The sequence below is a fragment of the Populus nigra genome, chromosome 1 (genome assembly GCF_951802175.1).
Source record: "Populus nigra chromosome 1, ddPopNigr1.1, whole genome shotgun sequence".
NCBI classification, from domain to species: Eukaryota; Viridiplantae; Streptophyta; class Magnoliopsida; order Malpighiales; family Salicaceae; genus Populus; species Populus nigra.
This window is the reverse complement of record NC_084852.1, coordinates 22,556,359-22,583,018: the sequence shown is the minus strand read 5'-3', so window position 1 is coordinate 22,583,018 and position 26,660 is coordinate 22,556,359. Positions and strand designations below refer to the sequence as shown.

Here is a 26,660-nt window from a genome sequence, read left to right as displayed (position 1 = left end):
TAGTACTAACCACGCGTCTTCATGTAATTGGTGTACTTGGCTCTTCCTGTCTTGTAACTTGTAAGACGCATATGATAAGGTTCCCCTACTGGCCACCTATGCTCGCTGGGTTTGCCCTTGAAGCCTGCTGCCTTTACTTTACTTTTTAGGTGTTGCTTTCATTGTGTTTTAATTAATTATTTTAAAATATTGATATTAATATTAAAATTTTAAAATTATTATTTTAATATACTTTTAAATAAAAAATATTTTAAAAAGCAAGAAAAAACCTAATCACATCGCTCACCGAGATGTATATCAAAGACCTGTACTCAAAATCTACACCTTATACGTTTTCAGTATGCTCACGTGTACACTGCCAGCAGCGAGTTCTATGTATATCAAACACTCGCGAACGTGTTTTTAAAAGTAAAAGGGAAAGGCCTGCACGGTTTGACTCCTGAAGAAACTCTTGACGTCGCATCCAAGATCACATTAATAATAGAGATAAGACATTCAGCTTTTTGACCCTTCAGGGCTTGGAAATCTCTCTTTAATTTTATGGTGTAGACGTTACAGTATTCACTGTTCTTGTTTGGTTAGACCAGTGCCGTTGGATTTAGCTGGCCCCATGATCTCTACTGTGATTGGTCAAAAAGAAAGGCATGCGGGTAGGCAAAGTTATCAAATCCACCCGGCCCATTACCCGATCCAGGGTTGTCAATATCCGGGTCATGAATCGAGTGATTTAGCCCGAGCTGACACTGAATTAATAAAATGATTTAGACGTGGTTTAATTCTTGTTTTTTCAATCCATTTTTAGAACAAGATTGTCAAGAGACTGTCGGTAATCGTAATATTTTCAATCCATTTTTTGCTTTCTTGTGCAAAGATATTTTCTTTGCAAGGTAGTGACAACGATTGCTCCAAGTAAAGGTCAAACATCCTTTTGTCTTGCTGAAGAGGTGAGCCAATAGATACTTCAAGCTCGAAAGTGAAGAAAGAAACCAAGCAAGACAAGCAATTGTCGAGGCAACTCTTCGGTGATGTGGAGAAGTTCGGGAAGGGAGGAGTGAAGGATAATTTGAGCCCTAAGCAAGAGGGTGATTGGAAAGATTGTTCATGCATATTGTGCTTGGATATCCATGCTCAAGCAATGGTGGACAGGAAGACCATTATGCCTGTTCTCCATCCTGGTTTTTCAGGCGGATAGACGTTGACATGATCTTGTTAGTAGCTTGGATTTTTCCGGTTCTGTTCTTTAGTTTTTGCTCGATATTTCTCGGGGGACTTCCTCAACAAATAGAAATAAGATAAAGAAGTATAGAACTGTATCTGTTAACATTGCACACGTTAATTCGATCAAATTGAATGTCGATCACCAAAAGCTTGTCCTAGCTTCTCAGATTAATGCCCATCTTACTGGTTTCCACAGCAACTTTAAACTCCACTCTAGAGTTTCCAGCAGTTGCTAGACTGATCTCCAGAATCTATCTCAGCTGTCCACGAAATGTACAGTACACGTCTCAGTTTGCTCAAAGAACGATCTCTCCCGCATTGGCTTTGAAATTGTTGCAAGAGAAACTCCTACTTCGTTACTTTGGATTCAGGAAACCTGCAAATCAAAACACCTTGAACATCGAACACAAACCAGCACCAGTGCACCAATAATCAATGCTAGCAAGTGCCACCGTGCAAGTACACAGGGGATGCTGAATCAATGGAACATCAACATTATAGTTAGAGAGAGCTTTGGTATGCAAGGATTTGAAACTCATCTGTAACTCTTTGATTAGGTTGACCAAGTTTCAGACATTGTTCACTCACATGTTGACCACCTATAACTAATCGGCTTTGCGCCTTTCACGCTTAAAGAGGCGATAAATTAGTGAAAGCAGCCATTGGCAGATGAGGACTAGCCATTGCCACATGCGGGTCAGCACATTAGCTGGCTTGCGCTTTGGCTGTGGTGGCGGTCCAAAAATTCCTTTATATATCTCCTTTTGCTTCTTGTATATAGCTTTATCATGCTCATCCAGAAAGCGCAGCTCCCTCATAATTGCTTTGTCTTCAGGTGCATGTTTCCGTGCCTTGAGAAAGTCTTCCCGGGCAGCATCTGTCTGCCCAAGCTCTGCCCTGGCTTTTCCTCTCCTGAACAGAGCCTTAGCATTGTTTTCATCCTCTGCCAGTACCTGTGAATCCATTTTTTCAGTGGATTAGATAGGCAATGATATAAAACATCGAAATCGCAAATTCAAGTTTAAAGCATGAAATAACAGCAAAAACAAAGGGGCTAAACAACCATCGATTATATGCAGATGCCAGGATATTAAAGCTTTTCTGAGGTGCCAAACAAGTCTAAACAGCACATTTTCCTTCAAAATGACCAGAGATATTTAATATCCATAATTCTCATTGCACTTGCATGTATAACAACAATAATTGCACACACGCACACAATCACACACAATGGGAAAATGATAAAAAGCTGACTGATTGAGCTGGCATTGGATTTCTGCTTTTCCAATTCCATATAAACCAAAATTATTTGACGTTGGCAATATAACGTTATAAACAAAAAAATTGACCCATTAAAGTATACATACAATTGTGCATTGTGCAATGGCTTCTTCATGCCGCTTAAGCTTTATCAGGCAAGCCGCCATGTTAAGATGACATGGATTCTTAACTGCCAATGCCATGTCTCGATACTTGCCAAACAGTTGAAACATAAAGTCATCGCCCAAATATGCAATGGCCTAATATGAACAAAAGCCACCAGAATTTGTCAAGACAGCAAAAATAGGAACTAAAAGTTTGCCATGCTACTTAAATACCAATACAAATGTACCATTTCATACTGCTGCATGGCCTCCTCAAGTTTCTCGTCCTTAAATAAAGAATTTCCATCCATTTTTCTTCGATCCGCTGCACCAATCCTCTCTTCTGCAGTCATGTCACCACGTGCTTTCCCCTATAAAACACATCCCCCATGCAGGTTCATCGTATTAGCAATCAAACCAGATTGGGAAAATATAATCTGAACCAAGAGTTTTGAACATTCATAACTATTTTTTTGGAAAATCAATTGGATGTAACTTACTTCTCTGACTTCATCAAATCCAATAAGCTCTACTTCATATATTATATCTGCCATGGGAGGAACATTTGGGAAAGAAAAGCTTCCTTCTTTCCCATACCCCAGTTCCCAGCCCACATGTAATAGGGCACGTTCACCAGCCTTCATACTGGACACACCAACAGCTAAACCAGCCATTTCTTTCTTCTCTGTTATGGTTGCAAACCATCAGTGTTTGGTTATACATTCAGCAGCAAGCTAGAAACACAATATGATTACAGGATAAATGGACTCAAATGCATACTATATTGTTTCTGTGGCATGTATAAGCATCTAACTAGTTTCTTTTTATTAGACTCCTGTTTAGTTGTTATCATGACATTGCAAAATCCTTGCACAATCATTACTTGTATGAGATCAGCTCTACAGCCAGAAAAAAAAAATGGTTTGTTGTGTCATTCCAAGCTCTTCCATCAAACACTAGTCATTGAGAGAACAGTTAATTGGCATGCATTTCCATGAAATCATGGATACCTGACAATTTGAAATGGCAATTACATTACTATAAGTAGAACAGCTCCAGACCAAGAACAGACTGCAACATTTCCAAAGAAGAGGATTGAAGGGCTTTGAAGTGTGAATAAAATAGGCATATACCTTTTCCTAAAACCATTTCACATGGTCGTTGTTCATGCCATGTATCTTCAAACTTGTGCTGGGTGCTTTCAGTCCATGCCCTGTAGTGCACTATCATGCAGATGCTTGCATTTTTTAGAAAGCATTCAAGGAAATAAGATGTGCACAATTGCAGATGGATAAAAACGTGCAAGCATTTCCATTTCCAACCAACTGTTGCATACAGTTAGTTCGTACTATGTAGTGTAATTGTCCAGAGTCATTCAGATTTTTAGGTTCCAGCACACAGCGAGATTTTTTATCTGGAAAACCTTCCCTGAAATTAGATGTGTGCGCATGTATAACAAATGTTTGTCAACATGTCCAACCCAAAAGTTGAGGCCAACAGGTGGGGAGATCCATGCAGACTAAACCATCAAACACCAAGGCATAAATGAAAATAAATAAATAAAAATGGACGTGTGAGTATGTACCAACATAACATATACAGGCATGACAATAACAACAAAACAAGACGCCGTGACAACAGCAGTTGTAAGAAATATACCTAGAACCTTGGGCAATGAATGAAATCAACCAAACAAAACACCTAGCTCCTCTGAAATTAAAATCACGTGCTAATAAATACAATTGTTTTAACTACCTAATCCAGTAATGGCTTACACAAAATAACATGGCTGTTTTGCTTGTTGGATAACCAAGGTAATGAACCATCTGCAGAATTCTCCACCTTAAAAGCTATATAATTAGCTGTCTTGATTGTGCAGGAAACTAATAAGCTCAAAGAGTTTAAAACCTCTAGTTTGCTAAGTCCAAACCCCTAATCCATTGGTGTTGGCCTTCTGTAAACCCACACGGGTAAAGTTCATATCATGAAATGAATACAATTCAAGTTTAAAAAATATTTTGCTAATGGACTGAAACAATTGTCAATATAGAGCCTGTTCACCTCACAACATAACAAACACAAGCTCAGATCATACAATGATGTGATTGTATTAGCTTTCAATTATTTTACGAATTAGAGCACCTACATGTCCAGAGTCATGAACTCAAAAGGTGACCAAAAAAATGGGCAATGTGTCCGTTGTAAGGAGTACAAGAAATAAAAATAGCTAATTTAACTTACAAAAGCATGTTGCATATTTGCATGGCTTCTGACCATGACCTTCCTTAACGATTTGCTTAGTGACTTTCTCTTGAAGGATTTCGACTGCGGAGTCGACTTTCGGAGGAAAATCCCCATGTTGCACAGGGTCACCATGCACACCCGCAGCTTGTTCCACAACTATTTCATCCTCATCATCTTTGACTGTAAACATAAAAATGAATAAATTAAGAACAGTAACAACTACTGTTCAGTTTGCCCATGCTTCTCTTACAGCTAAAGCAAGTTCCAATCAAACATGACAACATGTTTAAGCAAAAAATTTAACTCCATCAATTTTAAAACAAGTTAGGGATTTCCACAATCATATGAAATAGTACTAGTTATGTCATTCACTTTAATATCTAGAAAAAAAAATTGCTATCCGATTCGACAAAAGAGAAATGAAGAAAAACAATAAATTACCAATCGATTGGCTTTCGTGCTCTTGAATCTCCTCCATTAATCACAGAAGCAAATCCTGCGAAAAAGGAACAAAATAACAAACTTGTTCACTTCGTGTGGTCAGTAGATCCTTAGTTCACGAAACTGACATGAAAGATTAAAAAAAAAAAAAAAAGCTTACAGTGAGGTGAGTTGACTTCACTGACATGGAAGCTTGAAAATACAGATAGTGAAGATATTGTCTTTCCTTTTACTTTACTTTGATGAGATCTGTAGCTGCTCTTGTGCTTGTGAGAGAGAGATGAATGCGTGGAGTCTGCTTTGTAACGATCGAAGAAGATTCTAGACAGCCGGGGGGGGGGGGGGGGTGGTTTAGGAGAGTTAGAGAGAGAACTGATTAATTAATTAGTTAGTCGTTAATTAAATTTAGTTTCGTCGGGTTGTATTGGGAGATTGTGTTTGGGATTGAGATAATTCTTTCACTCGTGAAACTATGAGAAAATTTACAGTAATAAGGAAATAATTAATAATTTTTTATTAGTTATTTTTTGTATTTATTTTTTAATTTGTATTTAATTTTTTTAAAAAATAAATATAATTAAAAAAAATTATAAACTGAGATATTTTCCCGAAATATCAATTAATATGAGCACCTTAAAATTTTACTAAATTATGCCCCTTTAAATAAAAAAAAATTGCCCAATTGAAAATATGCGGTATTTGAAAGAAAAAAAAAAACAAGAAAGGAAAAGAGGGTCAATCCTGTTTGATTTTATGTTTTAAAAATATTTAAAAAAAAATTATTTTTTTTTATTTTTTTACTTCAAATAAATATTTGTTTTATGTTTTTAGAGAATTTTAATACACTAATATCAAAAATAATTTTTTAAAAATAAAAAAAATTTATTTTAATATATTTTCAAATAAAAAATATTTTAAAAAACAATTACAATCATACTTTAACAGATTAGCTTTAACAGATTAGCTCGAATCTCCATAGATCCCAGACATTTTCAAGCTTCTCTTGCAATATCTATCAATTAATTGTTTTATTTTTTAAATTATTTCGTAATTTTCATTTAAGATAGCATTATTTTTATTGATTGAAGTGTGACAAATTTAAATTATAAAAATTATAGGTGCATAAATAGGTCGTCTAAAATTAAAATTATTATAATTTCATTGTTATATAATAATAATATTTGTTGTTTATTTATTTATTTTTGTATGGAGAATTCATCTTACCATCATATTTTGCAAATTGTGATATGTGTGCGTGCGTGCGTGTGTGTGTGTGTGTGAGAGAGAGAGAGAGATATGATTTGTTACCTTTATGTATTCATAACATACATGTGTATTTAACCAACGTAATCGTTTTATCCTAAAAACATATATTATTTCATTATTTGTGTGTTTTAAATTACCAGGGTTAAAGTAGTTTTATCCAGTGAATTAATTTTACTAGTGATATATGCTTTGTGTATAATCATTCTACACGTTCTTAATTAACAAGAAGTAATTAAAAAGAAAAAACCATTACCGCTCTCCTTATAGAGTATAACATATACTAGATGCCATGTTTAAGTGTTCTCACGGTTTATAAAATAAATGTGATTGATAATATTATAATTATAAATAAATATTAAAAAAATAAAATCAATAAATATAATTTTTGAAAAAGGCATAACATAAAAGAAAAAAATAGAAAAAAAAACCATGTAGAAAAATACTATAACAATCCACAATGTTTTGTAAGGAAAGCTATAGTGCTTACCCACATAATTTAACTTTATTCGTAGTTACTTGTAATTATAATTCTCAACTAGTTCAAAATTAAAAAATATAAAATTGACAAAGATAAATTTATAAAAAACATAAAGAAACGAAAAAAAACCATGTAGGGAAAACACTGTAGCAATCCACAGTAATTTATGAGCAAAACTACAATGTTTTTCCCATATATTGCAATTCTCAACCAGCTAAATATTAAAAAAATAAAATCAACAAAGATAATTTTAGAAAAAATCATAAAAAACAAAAACAACAAAAAAAAATCATGTGGAGAAACATTGTAGTAATCTACAATGTTTTTTTTTTAAATTACAAAGCTAAATTCTCGACCAACTCCATGTTAAAATTAACAAGCTCAATATTAAATAAAAATATAATCGACAAATATAATTTTGTGCAAAAAAAATTAAAAAAATAGGGAAAAAAACCAAAACCAAAACCAAAAAAAAAAAATCAACAAACAATTTTGAAAAAATTATAACAAAAAAACCATGTGGGAAATACTATAGCAATTCACATTGTTTTAAAGAAAAAAATTACAAAGCTAAACTCTTAACCAGCTTAATATTAAAAAAATAAAATCGACAAAGATAATTTTGTGAAAAAAATAAAAAAAAATTAGGGAAAAAAACACACACAAAAAACAATATAGCAATTTACAATAATATGTGAGTAAAGCTAAAGTACTTCTCCATGTGTTTTAGAGTATTACTTAATATATTTTTTATTTTTATTTTTTAATATTATATTTAAATATTATATTTATTGGAGATTAAACTTCATACTTTATAATTTATTTTAGTTTGCTAAGATTATTTTAATCTCATGATCAAAGTCGTGGATTTTATGGGTTAACTCGATTGACTCGATTTTTTTATAGTTGATTTTGTTTAATTTTATCATTTACTATTTGTTTCGGTATGTTTTTTATGAGATTATCACAATTTCATGACCCAAACTAAGTGTTTGGCATGTTAAATCGAGTTGATTCCGGTTTTTTTTTCCAATCTCATCATTCAATGTTAGATTGATTATAAATTGAACCCCATAATTTTTTTTAATTTGTTTTATATTAAGTTATCTTGATCTCATTATTCATGTTAGGCAAGTTAATTCGAGTTAACTCAAGTTTTTTCTCTTATTTTTTTAAAATTTCATTACTCAACACTAAATTGATTGAGATCTAAGCTTTAATATGTTTTTTTTTTAATTTTTTTTATGAGATTATCATGGTCTCATAGTTCGAGTCATGAATTTTACATGTTAACCTAGGTTAATCTGGGTTAACCTAATATGTTGTTATCTCAATATATTTTTTAAAAGACAATGTCTTGAATTTTTTAGTCAAATTTTTTTTTACTGTCTAAGTTGTCTCTAGATTTATTAAATTAATTGGATCATATTAGATTCTACACAATTAATTTTTTTCATTGTTAAAAATGCGTTAGTAAGGTTTATATAACTAAGGATATTATTAATTTTATCTTTATATATAAATGTTGGTTTATTATCATTTATATAAGCTAGTATAAGATTCAATTTGAATAAAATTATTTTTAAAGCGTTATCAAATATTTGTTTTGGGAAGTATTTTCATATTTGTCATGTGGAAGAAAAGTACTACTTCTTATCCGAAAAGGAAAAGGAGGAGCCGGTTTTCGTCCTTTTTATTCCCCAGCTATTTCCCAATCTCCCACACTCATCACTCTGTATCTCTCTCGATCGAATCCGGAAATATTACTCGTTGGAACCCTAGCAACCCATTACCCTACTCGTTGTCTCAAGCCAAATCTGTCGCCCATCTTTGTTCGGAACAAGCACTTCTCTCTCTATTTATAGAAATCCAAGCAGCGAAGCCGCAATCTGATTTCAACAGGTAAATCGATCCCTAACTGGATGATCGTTTACTTTTAAGTTAACTGGTTAGGGGTTTTTGTCAATCATTACTGTTAGGGTTTCAAATTTTGTTTTGGTTTGAGATTTCAGTATTCACTGCCATGCTTTTAATTTCATAATCTGGCTTTTAATTCATCAGTTTAGGGTTTCAGGATTTAAGGATTATACTTACTGTTATGGTTGCATCTGCTTTCTGTTAAGCTTCATTGTTCTTGTAATGCTCCGACGTTCTTTTTTTTTATTCGCTTGAAATTTCATCGTACAAGGTTCTGTTTTGTTAATTCTGTTCTAGATCAAGTTTGCGAAAGAAAAAAGGTTATGTTTTGTAGTTTGTGTTTTTATCCTTTTTGGCCAGTGGGAGTTTAAAGTAACAGTGGTTCTATATTGGTCAAGACTCTGTCTGTATTGGATTCCCTGAATGCACTGATGATTGTGGATGGTTCTTCCCCTTTGCATCTAAAGAGAAGAAGATTTGCCACTGCTGATACCATGGAAGCTGAAGCAGCTAAGGCCAAGTTTGCAGCTGTTAAAGAGAAGTTTGGGCGTGATATCCGTGTGTTTGAAACATCGGGAGTCTCTTCATCACCGACTCAAGTGTCCAATGATGATGAGAGGGATGATTTTTATGAGTTCACTGCCGAGGATTATTATAGAATGCTGGCTACAAAGAAGGCCGATAAATATTTAAAGACGAAAAAGATTCGAGAAGCGGAAGTTGCTGCTCACAGGTCAAGAATAACCAAGACTACAATCAGGGTTCGTTTTCCTGATAATCATACATTGGAGGTGGTATTTCATCCATCTGAAAAGATTCAGAGCTTATATGATCTTCTCTCTAGAATGGTTGCTCAACCAGAAGTACCCTTTTATGTGTACACTACTCCTCCAAAGAAGCAAATCAAAGACATGTCACAGGATTTTTACTCTGCTGGTCTTATTCCTGGTGCAATCGTTTATTTTTCATATGATATGCCAAATCAAGTGGATAATGAAGCTGTCAATTCTGGTCCCTTCCTCCAAGAAGAGGTTATGTCTTTGAAAGGTTTGGATGTTATGCCAGAGCCAGTAGAGCCGATCCATACCACTCCAGAACCTGTGACAACAGCTCCTCCTCCTGTTCCACAAGAGCCCAAGGCTGCTGGGAAAAAACCTGTCAAGCCAAAGTGGCTTAAAATGTGATCCGACAAACTCTTCTAGTCAAGGTTCAGCATGCGAATATAACTCTGTCAGATAGAAGCATGCTTATAAGGTAACTTATAGGACATCCTAGGAGGAAGTCTTTTACAATGAATTTGTTCGAAAGTTGTAACAGTTCCAGAGGAACGCTCTCCTTTTCTTTTGACAACTCGTATTTATATAGCTTATTATTTATAGTTGTGTGAATACAAATCCACTGTAAGAAAAAGAAAAGGAAGGAATGGTTTCTTGTTTTGTCTTTAATGCTGCTCAATGATTATTATTTTAGGTAATGAAGGCATTGCTCAAGATGGAGCACGGGTCTGTCTTCTCAGTGTTGGAAGGCAGTTGGATGATCAATAATATTTTCTCTGACCATCCTCCAGACCCTTTTCTACTCTTCTAACTGTCTTCAAGTTGATCATGTTCCCTTAGTTTTTTGTGTCCTTTTCTTTTTCTTTTGGACCCCTTCATGATCGGCTCGACTGCATTTTTCTCATGTTATGTTTTTCATCAATTTCCTGCCTATCATATATGGGGCAACAGATCATGAACGGAAAACTTACCTTAGAGCACGTATGGTTGCAGTTTATGCTGCCTGCCTATCATATATGGGGCAACAGATCATGAACGGAAAACTTACCTTAGAGCACGTATGGTTGCAGTTTATGCTGCTGGGTTTTGCACGCTTGTGGACAGACGTGAAAGTTGAGAATAGCTCTTTGTAGATGTAAGCTAGCTGCCTCTGCTAGGTTCCAGTCTATCTTTACCACATAAGTTCCATCTATTTACTGAAGTGTCCGCCTGGAGTCAGTCATGTCGTTTTACTCTAAGTCAACACTAGTCTGATTAACCATTTAGGTGGTAGTCCGGCAGTAAGAATAGGTTTGCTTCCTCTGTTATTTTAGATTCGAGCTATGTGGTTGTTCATAATAGTTACTGGAGGTTTACATGATCGTTAACTTCAGGATCCGTGAGACTAGTTGAGGTATACGCAGGCTGGCCCGACATCCACGTTAAACTAAAAAAAACACAATAAATGGATGGCAGAACAGGTGTGGAAAACTTGCGAATAAAATGTACATTCATTATTTTTTAGCATGTAGTTTGGCCAAAATGGATCCAAAAGTCGATTTCACTGCATTCGAGACCATTGGTGACTGGTCTGATTATCTCTCAAGTTCAAAAGCGATGCCGTTGCAGCAAGAATCTCATAGCTGCAAGATTAATTAGGAGCTGAATTGTCTCGTGAGTCATGAAGAACGAATAGCAAAAGTCAAAGGGGATTTCGGACATTTGGAGAGAAAGGAGAGCATGAAGCAATGCTTTATTTATTCTCAAAGCGAGGCATGCCAAAATCTGCAAGAAAAGTTCTTTTTTAGTGTCACAGAATTGTATAATAAGCATTGCGAGGTGAAAGATATTTGATTCTTTCAGAGAGACAGAGACATTGCGATATACTCGAGTTCTCAACCTGTCATATATATTTCTTACATTTATGTCATAGGCTCCGTGGCCTCCTCTTCTTGTACTAGTTGTTCTGTTTTAATACGTTAGTTGATTTGATCGAAATAAGGCGGTAACCTGTCAACCGTGCTGAGTTTCATTTTGCCTGCTGTTATGTTCTATTTTTAGGATGAAATGGGAATCAATCTACCATACAAAAAGAATTCGAAAATGTGAGCTTTTCTTCTATTTTTTGTGTTTATTTTGTTGTGCTGGAATCTTATGAGTCCATTTAGCCATAATAATTATCTGTCAATAAATGATTTTGTATTGAGGCACAACCATAAATTTTGGATCACTGGACTTATTTTTTGATTCATAATGATAACCTACTGATTCTATGGTCCACCATGTGATTTAATTCACTCCAAAAACATCACCCCACTTAGATGGCTTAATTTCCAGAAGTTACTCCCCCCCTTCTCCTCATAGCAAGAGATCAATTACAGCCACTCAACTCACAATGGTAGAGGCGAAAAAATGGTGGCATTACAGGAAAAATAGAAAGGTTTCATTTGCAAACATCCCTCTGCAATTCGGGGGGGGGGGGAGAGAAGCGAAGACATAGATAATGGACCGTGTTCGTGCCGTTAATGGCACAGATCCAGATTGCCCTGGTTTCATTTCATATGCGGTAAAAAATGTAGCAGGAAAGGTAATTTCCATCGGCCTGGCTTTTGTTTTTAGCAATCTCTTACACCAACTTCTAAAGCCTCTATCCCAACCACGCATAGTTTCTGATATTGTTGTAAGTTTTGTATCTCTCTCTCCCTTTCAATAAATATGTGACAACGATTTCCAAGAAGCTCAGCCTCTCTCTCTCTCTCTCTCTCTCTTTTTTGAGATAATATTACTTGTGTGTAATCTTTAATGGCTGCAGGTAGGGCTGGTTCTTGGCAACATAGGTGTGATACGCCGAGCTTTCGACGAGCAGTTTATTGCGATACTAAATTCTATTGCTGAGTTTGGTATGATGTGTTACATGTTTGTGCTGGGGATGGAAATGGACCCATATGTAATCTTTAAAGGACCAACAAGAAATGCTCTGGTAGCCTATGCTGGAATGGTGTCCACATCCGTTTTGGTTTGCAGCATAATCCCATTTATGAACTATTATAAACACCCGAGCATTGGCTTCACCCTTTCCCTCTCTATCAGCCTTTCTGGCAGTGCCTCCCATATACTAACTCGCCTTATAACTAGTCTCAAGATAGGCAAGTCAGATATAGGAAAAATTGTGATTGCAGCAGGAGTGCACTCTGACATGATATCCATGCTTCTCATCTCTATTGGATATCCTTTCCTTCAACTCACAGTCACAGTTACCGATATTGCTGCAAGCGTTAGAATGACCTTGATTATGGCTGCTGCATTGCTGCTCTAGATACTTTTCACTGCCACAGTTTCACATATCTTTATGAACTGGGTCAACAACGAAAACCCTGAAGGGAAACCCATAAAAGGTTCCCATTTGGTGCTTTCCGTTGCCTTCATGGCTTTTGCTTGCAGTATCGCCCCGATTTATGGATACAGTCCCATTCTCAGTGTAAGGGGAGAGTATCAAAATGGGCAATTGGCAAAATCAACTTCCTGTTACCTACCATTTTCTACCCAGTGTTCTTCTTTTGGATGGGGTATTATTCTAATATCAGTAAATATGAAGCTGGCAAAAGGGAAACATGGCTGAGGTTTTTTGTCCTTGCAGTCATTACAATATTTGGCAAAGTGGTCGGAACAATCATATGCGGAGCAATGTTAGGTTTTCATCGGCGTGAATCTGCAGAACTCGGTTTCCTTCTAACTGCAAAGGGCCACTTTCATGTATTTCTGGCGGTTGTTGCAAGCCTGGTATGTTCCTGCTTCTCACAATGTCTGTTCTATTACTGACTTTCTTCTTCAGTTGTTGCTTTTTCGAAAGATGACTGGCTACTAACTATGAAACTTAAGTTTGGAATATGTCGGTTTCTGATTTTCAAGTAGACAATTGACAGTTAAAAAATGTCATGAAATGCTTGCATTCTTGATAAAAGCATCAATGAGGGTTTTAGGTGATGAAGAGCAACAAATGTAGTTTCTTTCATGCCCCACAACATGAAGTCCATTGATTTTCCTCTTCGCAGCTTTGCTTTGAGGCAAAAAAACTGTCAATCTAAATAAAATTGTACAGCATTCAAGTTTAGCAATAGCAAAAATTGGGAAACAATGGTTTTGGTGAGGTCATGTCAGCTGCAGCATTTTGAACATATCATAAACTGAAGCATTCGATGCAATTTAGCATTGGGAATTAAATTATATTAATTAGTACTCATTTCTAATATTGTATTTAGTTTGTTAAATTGATTGCAGTTAGGTATTACAACTATTTCAACTTGCATTTCAATCATTATTGTGATCTTCCTTTCGGTAGTACAGACCCCAACAGTTGTGTCAAAAAATCATCAAACGTGCGAGGAAACTTGCACCAACTCAACGAATGGCTCCAGTGGCTCGACCCCTCAAGTGAGCTTCGAATCTTGCTGTGTCTTCATGGAGTGCATAACGTGCATTCAACCATCAACTTCATGGAGATTTCTCGAGGAGCATCTGATCCAGGAATTCTGGTTTATCTTACTGACATGGTTGAACTCACAGATCAAATAGCTTCTACACTGGTTCAAGAAGGAAGGGATACTGTGACTGTGACTGACAAGGATGTAACCCAGATGAGAGATCAGATCACTACTGCAGTCCAAGCTCATGTGGAGGAAAATGGTGATGGTATCACTCTCAAACGAATGCTTGCTCTCTCAAAATTCAATGGCATGGCCAAAGATATCTGCAATTTAGCAGAGGACTTGATGATCTCCCTCGTCATATTGCCATTTCACAAGAACCAGTGTGTAAATGGGACGTTGGATGGGGGTAATCCTGGTTTCCGGCATGTGAACCGTAAGGTAATTATCACTAATCAACATCCCTTAAAAGAAAAAAAATTCTAAAAGTAAAGAAGAATTTTTTGTTTTCTTACTAGTTATATATGACCAAGAAATTGTCTTTCATCTGCAGCTAGGAACTGACTCGTGATTTAGCATCATAAACTATGCCATCACTTCATCAATTTTCTGAATTTGTGCAACTTGTCTGTTAAAAATCATCAATCATAATGCCAACATGTTGCTTAACTTGGTTTCTCTTAGGTGCTCCGGAATGCCCCATGTTCAGTGGGGATTCTTGTGGACCGAGGTTATGGATTGGTAGAGGAAATATCAAGGTCGGTAAGATCTTTCCAGGTAGCAGTCATCTTCTTTGGTGGCAAAGATGACAGAGAAGCACTAGCATATGCAGGTCGTGTTGCTCCACATCCCGGGGTAAAACTCACAGTGATAAGATTCCTACTTGATAGTGATTCAGAGAACGCCTCTAGAAGAGCTGGGAATTATAGGATAAATGCTGCTGAGCAGGAAGAAGAGATGAAGCTGGACGATGAGTGTTTTACTCAATTCTATGAGAGACACATCGCCGGGGGACATGTTTCCTATAATGAAAAGCATGTTGCCAATTCAGCTGAGACCTATGCTACTCTGAGATCATTGGAAGGACAGTATGGGCTAATAATAGTAGGGCGAGGTGGGAGGGTGAACTCGATATTGACTATAGGGATGAATGATTGGCAGCAGTGTCCGGAATTAGGCCCAATAGGGGATGTTCTTTCAGGGTCTGATTCCTCGCATACAACCTCTGTTTTGATCATCCAACAACACAGTCTCAAGGGAGAATTAGATGGCGTGGATGATGAATTTTCCGTAATGTAAATGCCTAGTGAGGTAGTTCTAAAATTTAGAAAACTAATTTTAGAATAATGAAAATACTTGTTCCAGGATAGAGCTCTGATAGAAAGGGCAGGAATGTAGAAAGGACTGGAATCTTGCAAATCAAAAGATAGAACGTAATCTACTATTATTCACTTGATCAGAGGAAAAAATGGAATGATTTTGCCTTGTGTTTTAAGAACTTGCCAAGGCTGATAACATATCCTCTCTTTCAATGGTTGCTATGTCGTATTCTCAAGTAAAAGAGGGCATTTCCTGCCACGCACTAAACAAGAATCCGGCTCACATATGTGTTCCGTATGTTTCTCGCATTCTTCACAATCAAATCGGATGCTTTAACTACATAATTTCCTGTTCCAGAGCTTAAAACGTTACGCTCTGAAGCCAAGACCCGTTTTCTTTTCTTTTGTTTTTGTTTTTCTCAAATTTTTTTCCTGATGTGTAACTTTAATCAAAACTTCTTCAATGGCTTTGCATTTCTTAGATAACAGATGCCATTGCTGAGACTTTACTTCCATGGGCAGCGAGTAGGGGGTTGATTCGGTGCTGTTATGCCGATGGCCATCAGGGCAAATCCAATGATCCTGAGGGGCATCAATATTGTGCTGGTGCTAAAACGTAGGCATTCTAGACTTCCCCAGTTAATAGGATTCTCCTGCCTCCTAACACTGAATTGACGAGCCTTGGAGCAGGACTGTATTTGTTAATAGAGTTGACCAAAAGCTTCAGGTCCCATTGTTCCTGGCGTGAAACTCGTGCAAGGAACACGTATAAACAGGGATGACACTTTCAAATGCTAAAATCTCCCTGCTTCAACTGTGACAAAAATAGGGGGAATGGCAAATAACTATGATTTCAAGATAGACTTATTTTTATTCTCTGCTACGTGTAGTATATGGTGTTATTTGTTGCCGCCTACACCAGTAGAGCCCTGAGTGGATGCCCTAGAATTAGTTTAAAGGATCTCATCCGAGCAGAAAATGAACCTAAGCAGCAGCTCACATCCAAAAAACAGAACCCATACATAGAAAAGGTGCCATTTGCATTCAAAGAAAAAATAACAGCTGGAGGGCTGGTTAAGAGTATGAAATCAGTCTGTGAATCACGCTTAAGAAAAACATCCGCTTGCCATTTCTCAAGCAAGATTAGCTACACATTTAATATTCATATCCGCCAGAAGTCATCAGTTAATTACAACCAGAATCGAATCCCATCAAAATCACACTCCTTCATCGCAAAATTCCATCAAACAGCACCATCAATTGAACATACATATCCATATGCTTAATAATCCCTTGAGATTTTTGCCATCTCAGCCTACAAAGAGCAATTTACATACGTGAGGAGTCAACAAAAGTACCAACAAATACACAAATGCACGAAGGTGTCAATAGAACTGTTCTTTTTTTCTCAAAATGTCTAAACTCTATACCCTTAGCAATCTTAACTTCTAAATATATGTACAGTCCGCAAACATTCCAAAACACACAGCATCAGGTCCTTCAGGATAAGATAGTCTGTGCAATGCAATGATATGACCAAGAACTAGAATGACAATTTAACTTCTAAAAAAAACTTGTTCACCAATTTAATACCTATAAAAATCAATTATTTATTTAAATGCTGATATGCTTGAGAACGATTGGCATTGATGCTTGTCATGGATAATGTGGAATCCAACAAAGCTAAACAGCTGAACTTTTAGGAGCATAGTGTTACTCCAAGTCACTTTAATGAAGAAAATTCATATTATAAAAGTTCCATATAACCAAGGAAATGTTGAAAGTAGCAATGTCAGAAAGAAAATCTATTACCACCACAAGGCTAGATGTTTTTTAGAAGTAGTAATAGGCCATCAGCCATAGGTGAGACTCAGCAACTAACATTTGCACCAACAGTAAAAGTACACTAAATTCAACAAATACCTCACACCTGCGACCTATTTCAGAAGAAAAATAACAGCTTCTAATCATAAGGACCTCTTTCACACATTTGTGCAATGCATGCAAAGAATAAAATGAATAAAATTATATTGTGCAATCTAACAATGAGGCTGCATGATATGTTGGGGTCACCACCGAGATCCGACTCTTTCTGGAAAATAGATTAGATAATGCAGGGACTTTGTAAAAGCCAAATCAGGGGAAAGAAAACATACGCAGGATAGTTAAGACTTTGAGAGGATAAAATTTAAGAAAGGTCTAAAACTATCAAAGAACACTACAGGAAGCAGATCTATCAGGAAGGAAAAAAAGTATACAAGCCTAAATTTTTAGCCATTTTTCAACTTCGTGCCTAAATGGACACCTCAAAATGTGAAGTTTCCACGAGCCCAACCTTACTCCAGGCACGCATTCTACATGCTCAATCCAAAAAAAACATCAATCATGCCATGCCACATGAGATATAGAATTTTTCTTAGCTAAAGACCATTACAATTCCAAGGAACACTCTTAAAACAGCTAAGAAATACGTACCCTTTCACTTAATTATATCAGAGAAATATGTTCCAAATTTTGAACATAAGAGTAAAATCCAAAGATATTATAAGTTGTTGAAGCAATAATCAAACCCATGATAACTTAGTAAAACGAAAAAAAGGAATGTAATGTCACACCTCAAATGCATTGTTCAAATGGTCAAGCTCCTTGTCTAGGTCATTGATAGCCTGGTTACAGGCCTGCATTGGCGACGACTGGCTAGTTGTGTGAATCTAAAAAAAAAAAAAAAACCAAACCCCGGAATTGTTAGAAGAAGAACAACTGAAACAATGACTGTGTAAGGACTAGGTATAAGCGCATGTAAAAATGCATGAGAGGGAGGAGTGACAAAATACGGACCCTGGCAATTAGTTTTTGCTCCGTTGTGATTTTAGCATCTGTTTATTCATGACCAGCAATTTCCGCTGTCGAACCGTGGGATGCACAGTCTTTCAACTCAATTGTAGTGTTAGGGAAAAACTCAAGTAGGTTCAATCCACTCACACGCTGAGAGAAGAGAACGTTATTGCAAGGCATGAACAGGAACCATGATGGGGAACTTTTTCGCAGCTTGACTCTCTGCACCCAACAGCCTCCAGTTAGAAAGGTTTGTTTGTTTTTTCTTTTCTTAACAATCGTGCTGGGTTGTAGTGAAAAGAAAACGGCAAATGGTCACAGTAGTGGGAATCTCAGTGGCCTACACTTGAACATTTGAAAATGTCCAACCATTAATTCTAGGGAGTTTTGGGGTTGATTTGAGTATTGATTTACGGGTGAATTTAGGCAGGAAATTGGATTGACTTGAGAAGACTTTGGGTCTGGTTTTTTGGGTTAATTCGACTGCGATGTCAGGTTGATTTCTTGGTAGATCTTCAGGTAGCTGGCCGCTGGAATTCGTGGCTTTGGATGGTGGTTTGTTGAGTGGTAAATCTGGTTGAAGGGGCATGGCTGTAGTGTGTGGTTGTAGATGGCGGAGAGTGACTGATGGTGAGAGGGCAGTAGTGGCTGATGGCGTATGACAGTGAGTGTGGGGGGAGATGAAGGGCCGGGTGTGGTGAGGGTTTTTAGCTGTGTGAATCTCTATGAGGTTATGGGGTTGGTGAGACTGGCTATGGAGTTTGGTTGTTTAGGGGGAGAAGATGATTGGAATGAATGCATCTAGGGTTTTGTAAGGAAAGAAGATGGGTGGAAGCAAATTAGTTTTTAATTAAATTCAAAATCCCCATTTTATACCAAAAAAAAAAATCTAATTAAATGAGGTCAAGTTAGTTTTATACTCAGTTTATTATGAATTTTGAAGATTAATTTAATTGCGTTTTAAACTTTTGACTTGTAAAAAAGTTATAAATATATTTGGTTAAATATAACTTTGACCTAAATCAAAAGTTTTTTTTTTTCTTACCGTGATGAGTCAAATTCTTTATTTTATCATAAGTTTTTTAAAAATAACTTTTAACCCATGGATTCTACCCCTACTGTATCTTCTTTTTTTTTTTTTAATAAAAAAAATAAATTATTATTTTAAGTTATTTATGTCCAACATACTTTAAAGTTGTTATAACTTATTTTCATTACAAATTATTTATATAAAATAAATAATATATTTAAATACGAAAACAAATACAACCGAAAATAAATAATGGTCAAACTTGAAAATATTTTAAAAAAACAAGCTATTAAAATAAACTTGAGGTAATATATTTTAACTCAAATGTTCTATAGTTTAGGTATTAAAATTTAAGAATCTATTCGAATGCAAGCATGATTATTAAAAATAAAAAAATATTATTTTAATATTTTTTTTAAAAGTTTTTTTAAAAAAATTTATTAAAAAACATCTCGCAATTAATGCACTAAGAAAAAAAAAGGGTGTCAATTAAAATAACTGTAAGATTAGAGACTTATGTGGATCTTAGCCTGCAAAGGGGGCTACGCATACAAAGAACAAGGCACAGTTGCGCAACCAGATCCGTCGACAAAACCCTATTTACTTTCCCATACCCAAAAAAAAGAAAGAAAAAAAGATCCTAAATTCGAATTTTCACTTTCAATAATAACCACAAGGATAAACCCCCGTCTCAAAATTCCAATTAATTAATTTATAAAATAAAAAGAGAACAACCTCTAAATCCTCTCTCTCTCTAAAAAATTTTCAAAATCCCTCACTATGGCCTTTCACGTAGCTTGCCCAATTACATGGTTAGTATTATTATTATCTTCACTACTATTAACACTATAACCCCCTTCTGTCTCTCTTATTTCTCCTCTTTTCTGTCTCTCTCGCGAGAGAGTTCTTATTTTTTTTTCAAGGACTGATACGATATCGTGTTTGTTTTGTCTCTCTCTCACTTGCAGTCGCCGAATTTGTTTTTGCCCGCTAGGGTTTACGCGAGATCTCCACTCTACGAAATCTAAGGCTGACTACCTGTTCGATTTAGCGAGAATCGATGAGTTTTTGAAGGATCCTTTTGGAATTAGAGCTTCCAGGGAAGGGACTGTCCAGGTCTCCGTTCCCAAGGTTGTGCCCGTGCCCGTGCCGGTTCAGATTCATCCGCCCCAGTCGCTCGCGGTCGTTCCGGGGAGAGATAGAGGAGGTGATGGTGGTGTGGGCGTCGCGGTGGAGGAGGCTGTGTCAGCGCAGACTAAGCGCGTGGCTATTCAAAGGCAGGCTGCTGCTGCTAAGGCATCTGCTGAGTATTATGCTAAGAAGGTCGAGTCTGGTGATACCGCGGTGAGATTTTTTTTATGCGTTTGTGTAATTAATTTGTATTTTTTCGCAACCGGTGTTATTGAATTTTAATATTTTTTTTCTTTTGTTGTGAATGGATTTTGTGTATAATGTGAATGTATGGATTTTTTGGTTAGCAAGGCTTTCGATTTCTTATTAATAATTGGCCCTTTGCATGTGTTTGGATTCTTTCATTTTCAATGTCTAGATACCGATATTAGGTTCCTGTGTGCGGAATGGCAATTGTTGATTTCTTTTACTAGTTGCTAAATTTTGGTTTGTGTTGAAATTTTTGATTTGGGGTTGTTTTGGTTGCTAGTTTATTGAATGTGAACTGATATTGGGTGTCTGCAGTAGTAGCTTTGAACTTGTAATGGTGGTTTGGAGTTCAATGATGAAGTACAAAGTGTTTTTACCATCCAACTGCTTATCTGCAACCAAATGCTATCTATATAACTCAATTAATAGAAAAGAAGTTAATTACACTGTGATGTTTGATTTTCTACTTTTGAATAGTGATTGTGGACGTGGAGGCAGTTTTTGAGTTTGACCTAATCTTGGATTTACTTAAAAAGTATAAAAGTCAGAGGTAGTTGAGACTCAAAACAAGTACCAGCACTCGTTCATTTGCTAAATGCTGGTTTGTGTGGGACTTGTAATTGTTTTTCTTTCTAATATTTTGGCTGTTCATTTCGTGTTAGCGTATTTATAATTCCTATGGAGATTGGGAAGAAATCTATGAACTCTTATTGGCATATTCATTATTCACTTGTTATTGGACAGCATGGTATTCCAACCCTTCTAATGCGCTAAAACCTTCTCATCTAGATGCATGAGCATGTTTATTTATGAACAAATCCTCCTGTTGATGAGCTGTGGAAATCAGGGGAAAAAATCTGTTTGTTGTTATTCTGATATCATGTACTATACCATTTGCAAAATCTAATCACCTATTGCTCATTTTAGGTAACCTCAAAAGATATTTCAGAAGAAGATGCAAGTCCATTGTGTCGGATGTGCTTTGTGGGTGAAACAGAAGGAAGTGAGAGAGCTAGGAAGATGCTCCCATGCAAAAGTTGTGGCAAGAAGTACCACAGGAGCTGTTTGAAAACTTGGGCTCAGCATAGAGGTAAAACTCATGGGGTTATAATCTTTGAAGGCTGCTGTTTTTTTTTTTTCCTTTTCAATTTCTCATAAGTCTATTGATGGTAGATTTATTTCACTGGAGTTCGTGGAACTGCCCGTCTTGCCGAACTTGTGAGGTACTCATTGATATGCATCATCGATTAATTAAATCCATTGCACCCTACTTTTTCTGGGCAAGAAATCTAGATAAGTTGTGGATCTCCAAACAGTCATTGCTATGTAGCCATGTCTGTCCTTCTTTGCCTTCTGTGCATCTGATCGTTGTATCTTTTGAAAACTATAAAGGCCATGAAATATTAGAGTTAAACGTTCATTTTTAGTGTTTTGTTGTATCTTTTGAAAACTATAAAGGCCATGAAATATTAGAGTTAAACGTTCATTTTTAGTGTTTTGTTCACGCTATTCTTCAAAGTCCTGAAAACAGATGATTTAGTAATGTTCTGCATAGTTTCTGTGTGCTGGAAGCGTTGTTGTCTCGTATCATATTTTTAATACGTTATCATTGCTTTTACACTTTGAATCTTCTTCTTTCCAAAGGTATGTCGAAGAACCGGAGACCCAAATAAGTTTATGTTTTGCAAAAGGTGTGATGGTGCTTTCCATTGTTACTGCCAGCATCCTCCACACAAGGTGATGGTAATTGCTTGTTTTTTGGTGTCATATCTAGATCAGAATGATGTTATTAACAGTGATTTCTGAATAGTGCAGAATGTCAGCTCTGGACCATACTTGTGCATCAAACATACAAAATGTCACAGCTGTGGATCTACTGTTCCAGGAAATGGATTAAGTGTGAGGTACTGGTTATCAAGAGCTATCCTTTGCACATAAATATGGTCTTTTTTGCACAATTGATTACTTGCAAAACTGTGAAAAATGCATATATTTTGCTTTTAAATAGACATTTATTGCTTTGTGTCTAATGGGACCCTTGGATACATAAATGACTTGTCATTTCTTGTATTAATCTCTCTTAAGCTTGCTTTTCAGCAACATACCCGTTAATGAGGGTGCCAACTCACTCTCTGACCCCTTATGTTTGCAATTTGATACTGTGAGTGTGACCCTTGTCCGAGTATACATGACAATTTGGAAACAGATTGTTAAGTACAGCTGCAACGATGATGGATTTGTTTGATTTATGCACTGTTGATAGTTATCTCTGATTTAGACTTCCCCATTGATCTTTAACATGCAATATAACCAAAACTGAAGGAAACAACAGAGCATGATTTTGGTACTTATTGGGTGAAGTTGTTTATCTAAATGCAGTAGTTATATATCCTTGTGTGTTTGTACTTGTCAACAAGGCTTTTGTCTTCTTTATTTCTTGCTATTAGTAGGTTCATTTATCTTTTATATTCTAAACATCCAGGTGGTTTCTGGGATACACTTGCTGTGATGCTTGTGGAAGATTATTTGTGAAGGGAAACTATTGCCCTGTTTGCTTGAAGGTATTTTCCACTTCATGTTACCTTTGGGCTGTATGAACTTTTCATGTAAAATAAAAGGTTTGGGTCAATTACCAACTACTTGCAAGCTGTTGTGATTGATCTTTATTTCTAAATGCTTCATCATCAGGCCAAAAAATGTTCTTGATGATTTTGGTCTAGTAACTTGATGTTTATACTTCCGAACATGAATGAAAGTCATTATATATTTTGGCTCAACCTTGTAGGTTTATAGAGATTCAGAATCAACTCCAATGGTTTGCTGTGATATTTGCCAGCGATGGGTGCACTGTCATTGTGATGGCATCAGGTTTGTCTCCCCCCAAACAAAAGGGCTAATGACATGCTAGGATGATAAATGTTCTCTGAATTATTGATAGACTTGACAGAAACTTATTCTTTATGAGTGATTTCCTTTCAAAAATCATGACAATTCCTGTATGATGAATCTGGAGTAGATTCTCTTCCTTGCTTCTGTGGTAATATGAAGTGACTTTTCTTGCTTGCAAATCCCTGTTTGTTTTCCCTGCTGGATCTCTAATAAAGCTTTCTTGAGCAGTTATTTGGAGGAAGTGGTTTTTATTTTGAGAAATGAGATATCTTATTCTGGAAGAAATATTTTGCAGTGATGAAAAATATCTTCAGTTTCAAGTAGATGGAAATCTCCAGTACCAATGTGCCACATGTCGTGGAGAGTGCTATCAGGTTTGTTAATTGCAGAAATCTCTCTCTTCTCTATCGGTGTGTTCACATGTGGCTTGTCTTGCATGTTGCAGTGATCAACTTCCTTTCTTACTTCTGAAATGTTTACTTCCAGGTGAAGGATCTTGAAGATGCTGTTCAAGAGCTATGGAGACGACGAGACAAGGCTGATCGAGGTTTAATTGCAAGCTTGAGGGCTGCTGCTGGGTTGCCAGCTCAAGAAGATATATTTTCTATTACTCCTTATTCAGATGATGATGAAAATGGTCCAGCAGCACCAAGGAATGATTTTGGGCGTTCTATAAAACTCTCTCTCAAAGGGTTAGTTGAAAAGTCACCAAAGAAGAGCAAGGATCATGGAAAGAAACATTTGAATAAAAAATATCCCAAGAGAAAAGGTCCTCATGCTGCTTCTTTTAGTAAGACAGAATCATATCAGCATGAAAGTCACTCTTATGAACATGATTCGGGTGATGAGAAGAATAATGATACAGAGTCTCAAGCAAAAGGAGGATTGGGTAGATGTTCTTCTCCTGTTGCTGGAATTGTGAATCACACTGAAGGAATTTGCTCTATCAATCAGCCAGGGGCTTTGAAACACAAGTTTGTTGAAGAGGTGATGGTGAGTGATGGAGAAAGGACATCCAAAATTGTTAAAATTAAGAGTAATAAGCCTCATGATTTGGATAGTGGGGATGATGCTGAAAAACCCAGCAAGTCAAAATCTGTTAAGGCAAAGAAATTAGTAATAAATCTAGGTGCACGAAAAATAAATGTTTCTAGTTCTCCAAAATCTGATGCTCAAAGCTGCCAAAGAGAACAAGATTTGAAGGCTTCCAACGGTAAGTGATCCTTGTTCCATGCAACTGCTCGTAGTGCAATTATTGTCAAAGTTCTCATTGTTGTCATTATTACCATATTTTGGTCACTGCTAAATGGTAAATGTTTGGTTGACCTATATATAATTGTGGATGTCATCATTTAGTCACTAATTCACTGACATGATTGATTTCTGCAATTTGCAGGAGATGGAGTTGATCACTCTGAGCAGAAAAGAGGTTTGATCAAGTTTGCAAGGAGAGAAGGGAATTTCATTAAGTTTGGGAAAGTAAAAGCTGAAGCTTCAAGCTTAAATCTCAAATCTGATGGAGGGAACCATTTTGATGCATATGAAACCACTCCCCTAGATCATGCTCGTGTTACATCATCTAAAAGGAGCCTTGAAGGGAGCAGGGCTGCAGTGGGGCCTGCAGGTGAAGTTCCTATGTTAAGAAATGACAGGGTTTCTTTGGGAAAGCAATCAGAGGCCAGGCTTGATACGCATACAGAAAGCAATGATGATTCTGGTGACACTCCTATTTTGCATTCATTGCCAAAGGATTCAAAACTTTCTTTGAAGCTAAAGATTAAGAAACCTAATCTTGAAAATCAGAGTTCGCAGATTCTTCTGCATGAAGAAGAAAAGAGTAACACGAGGGGCCAAAGGTCAAAAAGGAAGAGAGCATCAACCTTCATTGATAAAACAATGTATAATGAAGATGAAGATATGTCAGAATCACATCTGGACAGTGAAATGATGGAAGCTAATTGGATATTGAAAAAGCTGGGTAAAGATGCTATTGGAAAGAGAGTCGAAGTTCATCAGCCATCTGACAATTCATGGTGAGTTTTCATTTTACCAAGGAATAAAAAGTATAGGCCATTGAGTACACATCATTTTGCCAAATATATTTGCTCCATTTTGTCATATTGCTGATGTCTTCTTAATCCAGGCACAAAGGAGTTGTCTCTGACATTGTTGAAGGCACATCATTGTTATCTATTACTCTAGATGATGGTAGAGTAAAAACCTTGGAACTTGGGAAGCAAGCAGTTCGCTTTGTTCCCCAAAAGCAAAAGAGGTCAAAAACATGACAAGTTGAACTTGTTCTTGAGTAGTGGACGATTTCATCTGGACTCCAGATACTCCTCCCATTTTAAAGGCGAAGAGGTAGTCTCCATTCCTAAGGACCATAGAGATTTCAGTTGCATTTCTGGTTGCATATATGGCTGGTGATTTTTCATTGAAGCACCTTCACTAGGGCGGCGCTTCAACATTTGTGTGGAATTCTTTTGGACAACCAGGGATTATTTTGACGGAGGGCTCTCCTTCTAGCCCCCATCCCCTTCTCTCTTCATTTGCTCAAACGTAGCTTGCTTCCCAGTGTATGGAACTCTGTATCTAGGCATCTAGAATAACTTGCCTTTGTTGTTAATCAGTACATGTGCAAGTAGCATTGCCATTGTTCATTGTAGTTGAGTTGCAAAGCTCCAGACCTACCTTTTGTTTTTTCTTTTCAAATTTGATCTGTCAAGGGTTTCGTTGCTTCCCAAAATGAGAAGTTATAAATCTGTGCTAGTCTCTCTTCTATCTGATACTGGCATGCAGGTGCGTGTGTATTATGAAAACAGGTCCCTAGTTTTCCCAATACTCTTGGTTGTTAACACACGCGCTGCCACACAACTTGGAAACTGGTATTTCTTAATGAAAACTCGGCGGCTGTAAATCTGCCGGCAGCTGGATCTTTTTTCTGAATCGCAATATAAAATGGCATTACCACTACAAGCGCTCATAAAAATAGACAAGCATGGTAGTTTGGCATGTTCTGTATCCTCCACTCATGTCCGTTGGGTGTCGAGGGCTGGAGTTGGATAAGATATCTGGTCCATGCCCCACAATAGAAGGTGAA

General features: G+C 36.5%; 3 protein-coding genes, 1 long non-coding RNA gene and 1 pseudogene across 9 annotated transcripts; 3 read left to right on the top strand and 2 right to left on the bottom strand.

Annotated features, from left to right (window-relative positions):
- Positions 1-1,270: 1,270 nt before the first annotated feature.
- On the bottom strand, positions 1,271-5,625 carry LOC133677708 (peptidyl-prolyl cis-trans isomerase FKBP42-like). Of its 4 annotated transcripts, none has more exons than XM_062099849.1 (9): positions 5,428-5,624; positions 5,268-5,322; positions 4,824-5,006; positions 3,716-3,805; positions 3,083-3,267; positions 2,831-2,953; positions 2,586-2,738; positions 1,807-2,171; positions 1,271-1,691 (listed from the first exon to the last, which is right to left on the bottom strand). In XM_062099849.1, the coding sequence occupies exons 2-8, from the start codon at positions 5,302-5,304 to the stop codon at positions 1,824-1,826; spliced, it is 1,119 nt and encodes a 372-aa protein (XP_061955833.1). In that variant the 5' UTR covers positions 5,305-5,322; positions 5,428-5,624; the 3' UTR covers positions 1,271-1,691; positions 1,807-1,823. The 4 variants fall into 4 exon arrangements, with proteins under 4 accessions (XP_061955833.1, XP_061955841.1, XP_061955849.1 ...); XM_062099857.1 differs by having other exon boundaries at positions 1,271-1,594; XM_062099865.1 differs by having other exon boundaries at positions 1,271-2,171; positions 5,268-5,356; positions 5,428-5,625.
- Positions 5,626-8,623: 2,998 nt separating this feature from the next.
- On the top strand, positions 8,624-10,373 carry LOC133673827 (plant UBX domain-containing protein 1-like). 3 transcript variants are annotated; one of them, XM_062094732.1, is made up of 2 exons: positions 8,624-8,913; positions 9,327-10,373. In XM_062094732.1, the coding sequence occupies exon 2, from the start codon at positions 9,360-9,362 to the stop codon at positions 10,110-10,112; it is 753 nt and encodes a 250-aa protein (XP_061950716.1). In that variant the 5' UTR covers positions 8,624-8,913; positions 9,327-9,359; the 3' UTR covers positions 10,113-10,373. The 3 variants fall into 3 exon arrangements, with proteins under 3 accessions (XP_061950716.1, XP_061950724.1, XP_061950730.1); XM_062094740.1 differs by having other exon boundaries at positions 9,289-10,373; XM_062094746.1 differs by having other exon boundaries at positions 8,625-8,913; positions 9,396-10,373.
- Positions 10,374-10,505: 132 nt separating this feature from the next.
- LOC133673845 (cation/H(+) antiporter 28-like) lies at positions 10,506-15,558 on the top strand (annotated as a pseudogene).
- An 887-nt stretch (positions 15,559-16,445) lies between these two features.
- LOC133693384 (uncharacterized) lies at positions 16,446-19,103 on the bottom strand. Its single transcript, XR_009842120.1, has 3 exons — positions 18,265-19,103; positions 18,042-18,137; positions 16,446-16,741 (listed from the first exon to the last, which is right to left on the bottom strand). It is a non-coding gene; the product is annotated as an uncharacterized LOC133693384 (long non-coding RNA).
- Positions 19,104-19,949: 846 nt separating this feature from the next.
- On the top strand, positions 19,950-26,306 carry LOC133668901 (uncharacterized). Its single transcript, XM_062088909.1, has 12 exons — positions 19,950-20,103; positions 20,260-20,635; positions 21,599-21,761; positions 21,845-21,894; positions 22,316-22,408; positions 22,487-22,575; positions 23,154-23,232; positions 23,457-23,539; positions 23,856-23,934; positions 24,047-24,773; positions 24,957-25,593; positions 25,704-26,306. Exons 1-12 carry the CDS (start codon positions 20,072-20,074, stop codon positions 25,843-25,845), a joined length of 2,550 nt encoding a protein of 849 aa, XP_061944893.1. The 5' UTR covers positions 19,950-20,071; the 3' UTR covers positions 25,846-26,306.
- The last annotated feature ends 354 nt before the right edge of the window (positions 26,307-26,660 follow it).